The sequence below is a fragment of the Dreissena polymorpha genome, chromosome 15 (genome assembly GCF_020536995.1).
Source record: "Dreissena polymorpha isolate Duluth1 chromosome 15, UMN_Dpol_1.0, whole genome shotgun sequence".
Lineage (NCBI taxonomy): Eukaryota > Metazoa > Mollusca > Bivalvia > Myida > Dreissenidae > Dreissena > Dreissena polymorpha.
In genome coordinates, this window is record NC_068369.1 from 7,410,784 (window position 1) to 7,416,783 (window position 6,000).

At 37.4% G+C, this 6,000-nt stretch overlaps 1 protein-coding gene across 6 annotated transcripts in view; it reads left to right on the forward strand.

The window, feature by feature from the left end:
• The window catches only part of LOC127859571 (transmembrane protein 245-like), a 49,332-nt gene extending 43,683 nt beyond the window's left edge, over window positions 1-5,649 (forward strand). For all 6 annotated transcript variants that reach the window (XM_052397068.1, XM_052397069.1, XM_052397070.1 and 3 more), the window contains 4 exons: window positions 116-216; window positions 2,015-2,189; window positions 4,066-4,224; window positions 5,241-5,649. In XM_052397068.1, the coding sequence (XP_052253028.1) occupies window positions 116-216; window positions 2,015-2,189; window positions 4,066-4,224; window positions 5,241-5,259 (454 nt within the window). In that variant the 3' untranslated portion in view covers window positions 5,260-5,649. The remainder of the gene's footprint in view (window positions 1-115; window positions 217-2,014; window positions 2,190-4,065; window positions 4,225-5,240) is intronic.
• Window positions 5,650-6,000: the final 351 nt, after the last annotated feature.

Sequence of the window (6,000 nt, forward strand, 5' to 3'; positions counted from 1 at the left end):
CCAAAAGGGGGGATTGATTATAAGAATGCACTTTGTCCCTCTGTCAGTCCCTCTGTCTGTAGCATTTTTGTGTTTGCCCCATATGTTCTGTAAATTTTAAAGGATTTTTTTTCAGCGGTGTGTTCATGGCATCTCTAAAGATGGGGGCCTTCTACGGTCTGTACACCTGGTTGACTCACTCATTGTTCGGAGTAAACATCGTCTTTATTCCATCAGGTAATGGGGATGAGTTTATTCCAGTTTTCAAGATACATCACCGTAACATGATGAGGCTCTGGGAAAACTGGTCTGAATGCAGGTGCGGTAAGTGTCATCCCAGATTAGCCTGTGCAGTACACACAGGCTTATCATTGATGATGCTTTCCGCTTCTATGAAATCTTTAGTTTAAAAGAAGTCTCTTTATAGTGAAAATCCAGTTAAGGCGGGTAGTGTCGTTCCTAATTAGCCTGTGCAGCTTATCGGGGATGACACTTAACACACATGCATTAAACCCCATTTTCACAGAGCGCAGCTCAAATTCTGTTCATTGAAAAACAGGTTCTAATTTTTGCAGAGGAGTTCATATTTCCATTCATTAAGATTTGAGAATTTAAATTAAACCCTGCATTTATGAAGTTCTGAACTATTAGTACAACATTGATTGGTTATATAAATGTTTGATTATAGATTGTTTTTAGATAAATCATGCTATACATTCGAAAAGTTTATTTCAATATAGTTTAACCACCAAATTTCCTAAGTAGTTCATGTACATTTAATATCTTACAATTTTCCTACAAGTATTACTTCTTTGCAAAAAATGTCCCACAGACTTTGATATTTTTTGTATAATACAGTTTTTAACCAGGTTTTCTGAAGGAAAAAACTGGTTATTAGATTGGCGAATGTCTGCGGTGGGCGGGCGGTCTGGTGGGCTGGCGGGCGGGCGGAACAAGCTTGTCCTGGCCATAACTTTGTCATTCATTGTGAGATTTTGTGTCGCGCAAAGAATTACGTTGATATTTCAAGATCAAGGTCACACTTTGAGTTCAAAGGTAAAAAATGGCCATAAATGAGCTTGTCCGGGCCATAACTATGTCATTCATTGTGAGATTTTAAAATCATTTGGCACATTTGTTCACCATCATTGGACGGTGTGTCCCGTGAAAGAAATTTGTCCATATCTCCAAGGTCAAGGTCACACTTTGAGTTCAAAGGTCAAAAATGGACATAAATGAGCTTGTCTGTACCATAATTATGTCATTCATTGTGAGATTTTAAAATCAATTGGCAAATTTGTTCACCATCATTGGACGGTGTGTCGCGCAAAATAATTACGTCAATATCTCCAAGGTCAAGATTGCCAAGACTAAAAATAGATTGATGTTGAAACAATCATTAACAATCCACATTTTGAGTTGTCTCTCTTTATCAGACCTTTTTTTTCAAATTGAAATCAAGGTCGCCACGAGTAAAAATAGATTGAATTTGGCACAAGGGGGGTAACAATGCACATTTTGAATTGTCTTCCTTTATCAAACTTTTTTTCAAATTGAAAACCTGGTTTTGTGACAGTTTTGTCCCTTGTTTGCATGTTAATATAAATAAGACCTTAATGTCAAGCAATACTTGTAACTAAATTTTAGATAATACTCTATTGCATTAGCAGTCAATATTCCACTTTAATGCAACTTACCTAAATATTGCTGAAAATCCTCAGTACCCTCACTGTTCTATAGGAGTCTTGTTCTGGGGAAAAAAGGGCTTATTGCATGTGGGTGAAGTGCGTCCCTGATTAGTCTGTGCATTCTTCATAGGCTTATAGGAACAACACTTTCCCCTTTCATCAGAGTTTTCGTTTAAAGGAAGTTCCTTTCTCACCACAGATCCAGCTTAGGTGCTAAATGTTGTCTCCGATTAGCCAGAATGCGGACTGCACAGGCTAATCTGGGACAACAATTCATGCAGATGCATTAAGCCCAATATTCCCATATCTTGGCTCATGTCATGGTTTCACTTCTGCCTGTTTGTCAGCGCTGGCTGCTGTGTTTGGAGCAGTGCCGTTTGTGGGTGCGTACCTGGCTGCCATACCGGCGGTGTTGGAACTCTGGCTCGTGCAGGACAGGTTTGCACTGGCCATGTGTCTCCTGGTGATACACTTCCTGCCGACGTACGTTGTTGACACTGCCATTTACAGCGAGATCAAGGGGTAAGTAGCTGCTGGAGTGATGAACACACAAATTCAGACTCGCTTTGTGAAAACGTGGCTTTATGCTTGTGTATAAAATGTTATCTCAAATTTACCCTTTTTTAGTGCAGATAGACTAATCAGGGACGAAAATCAAACTAGATTTGTGCTCAGAACAATCTCCAATTGAATGAAAAATACCATATAAGCATAAAGTGTTGTCCCTGATTGGCCTGTTTAGGCCTATCCGAGATGACACTTTAAGCACATGCATTGAGCCTGGCTTCCTCTGAGGGATGTTCCATTTGTTTTTTATTAACATTCATATCAGGATTTTTGTTTAACATTTATATTTGGTTTATTGTTGAATTTAAATATTTTATTTATTATAAACCAAAATGTTAAGTACAAAAGAGTTACACAAACATTTGTGATGAAAATTTGTTTAGTTTCTTGTTGAACATTCATATTTCCCAGTAGTTTCTTGTTACACATTTGTTTTAGGACTGTTGTTGAACACTTGTATTTTGTTTTATGTTAACAATTCTTATTTATTTTGTTTATGTTGAACATTCAGTTTGGGTTTGTATTTTGTGGGTGTGAATTCCGTCATCATTGCATATTGAGTCCTGGAATGGAGTTATCCTAAAGCTTTTGTTTCGACCTCCTCTTTAACTTCTCAAACTTTCACAGTTTAATGTCCACAAGTTTTGTATGATTGTAAAGAAACTAAGTCCTAATTGGGTGAATAATGGTGGGTTTGTCTGTGACCAGACGTGTGCTATGGGGGCATCAGTGTCTGCGACACATTTTTAAGCCCTTGAAGGAGGGCATATAGTGATTGCACTGTCTTTCCTTCCGTCACACTTTGCGTTTAGGTTTCGAAAAATGTTCATTACTTCTATGTCGCTTCAGATATAACCTTCATATTTGGTTTGCATGTGTATATGGACAAGGCCTTTCCATACGCACACATTTTTTGACCCCTTGACCTTGAATTTAGGGTCTGCGTTTAGATTTCAAAATCTACGTTTAGGTTTTGCAAAAATGCTCATAACTTCTATGTCGCTTCAGATGTTACCTTCATATTTGGTATGAATGTGTATATAGACAAGGCTTTTTCATACGCACAAAAAGTTTTACCCCTTTGACCTTGACCTTGAACTTAGGGTCCGCGTTTAGGTTTTGAAATCTGCATTTAGGTTTCGAAAAATGCTCATAACTTCTATCAAAGCGTTTTTTGGGGGCATATGTTATCCTATGGAGACAGCTCTTGTTATTCCCTTCCATTGGGGGAGGGATATTGTTTTGGCGTTGTCCCTCTGTCTGTCTTTCCGTGTGTCCGAAGCCATATCTTGGAAGTGCTTTGACGGATTTCATTGAAACTTGGTATGAGTATATATATGGATACTAGGATGATGCAAGCCAAATGGCATTGTACACCATCTGTTAATAACGGAGTTATGGCCCTTTGTATCTTGAAAAAAATGCTTTTTTGAGTGTCAAATATAAACTTTTGTGTCCAGAAGCATATTGGCAGGGGATATCAATTTAAATAACTTCCTTGTTTGTTTCAATATTTGCTTCCTTTAGGCAAATTTCTTCTCATTTGTGTTTTTTCGTTTGTTTTGTTATGTAGCTAAAAAGATTTGTTTTACCCAAATGTGTCAATTTGTAGCAATTGGATAATTTTGTGGATGGCAAAATAAGACCTGTATGAAGCCTCAAAATAATTAAAGTCTTCTCTGGGAAAGTAGGGCATTATGAATGTTTGTAAAGTGGCATCTCAGATAAGCCTGTGCATTCTGCACTGATTAGCCTTGGCCGACTACGACAACTTCTTACGTACATGCATTGAGTCCAGTTTTCCCAGAATTGTTGCTGTTATCTGCTGCAGGGGTCACCCTTACATGACGGGCCTTGCTATAGCTGGAGGGATGTACTGGCTGGGACTGGAAGGGGCCATATTTGGGCCCATCATTCTTTGCTGCCTTATAGTGCTGATCAACGTGTACGGAACCATGATCAGACCGGAATCTCCTGGGACGTTTGCAAGGTGAAGGTTACACTTAGTTTAGTTTAAACCTATGTATTTTAGCTTGATTGCATTGAAAGCCGAAGGCTTAATTAAACGCTCTCGAGTCTGTTTCCTGGGTAGAACCAGTACTTGTCAAAGTCACACTAAGGATATGGCATAGTCTTGAAACTATTGGTCTTTTACAAGAATGTTTTATCAAACAGGCTTTCTGTAAGTTTCAAATTATATATGAGCCTTTGTTTTGGGAAAACTGGGCATACTGCATGTGGGTACAAAGTTGTTCCAGCTAAGGCTATGTGGTTCGCTCAGGCTAATAAGGGACTGCAATTTCCGCCTTTATGGAATTTTTCATTCAAAGGAAGTTTATTTTTGACGAAAATCCAAGGTGGAAAGTGTCGTCCTTGATAAGCCTGTTTGCACTGCACAGGCTAATCTGGGACAACACTTTATGCACGTGCATTAAGCCCAGTTTTCCCAGAATGAGGCTCATAACATTCAGTAGACAAATACATGCAATGCTGACGAGGCTCATAACATTCAGTAGACATATACATGCAATGCTGACACTGGACAAATATGCATTTGCATTTGTGTATTATTCTATTCATTACCAATGTAATTATTTTAATAAAGTTTAATATTATTAAATGCATTTCTTCTGTGTTTTTTTTTCATGAAATAAACATAATTAAAGCTCATGGCAACTTATATAAGTTTAAAATGCATAAAATTCTATTCTATGAAGGATTATTTATTTTGGTCGTGTTCTGTGAAAAGGGGGTTTAATGCATGTGTGTAAAGTGTCGTCCTAGATAAGCCTGTGCAGTCCTGACAGGCTATTCAAGGACTTTCCTCCACTTACCACCTAAACTTGATTTTTACAAATGAGGTTTCTGTAAAACGAAAAATATGATTGAAGTGGAAAGTGTCGTCTCTCATTAGCCAGTGTAGACTGTACAGGCTAATCTGGGACAATACTTTATGCACATGCATTAAACCCCCTTTTCACAGAGCACATCTCATTTCTATTTCAGGTCAAATAGTGTCTACTGAAGTCACCAGCTCACATTTTTATCCCGTGCTCACATGTGCAATATTAGATTATATTCCCCCATTGGTGCAAAAAGACACCATGTGCCATGAAATTTAAATAACACATGGTACCTTTTTGCACAGATGGGGCTTATTATGATTGTATGACATTACTCTGATTATGTTTATGATACTTATAAAACCCTAGTTAATAGATTTGATAGATATTGCAATATTTATGTGCATTTAAGACTTTTTTTAATTGAAATAAAAGTTTTACCATTTATCACTTAGATAAGAATTTTGACGCTTGTGTAGTTCCTTAGAAAGTTTCATTTAATAAAAGACCGTTTCTTACTTAATTCAAGTTTTAAAGGCTTCATTTCCAACAGCATAAAGCCTGAACTAGACTGCGAGTAAACTTAAAGGGTTAATCAAAGTTCATATAAAACTTTAAAACATCTATCATGACAAATAATGAATAAATCAATGGATCTGATAATGTTTAGGATCTGATGCTAGAATGGTGGAAAAAATTCTTGTTTGTTACTGTTACACATGCCTTATTAGTCGGGTAATTTAATCACATTTTCTTAGCTTTTCATTGCAGATATTTTCAGGAAGAAAGGATTTAGGCCATGTCTGGAAAAACGGGGCTTTATGAATGTGTGTTATGTCCCCTGCCATGTAAGCCTGTGCGGCACGGGCTAATCAGGGACGACACTTTCCACTTTTTGATTTTTTTGTTTAAGGAAGTCTCTT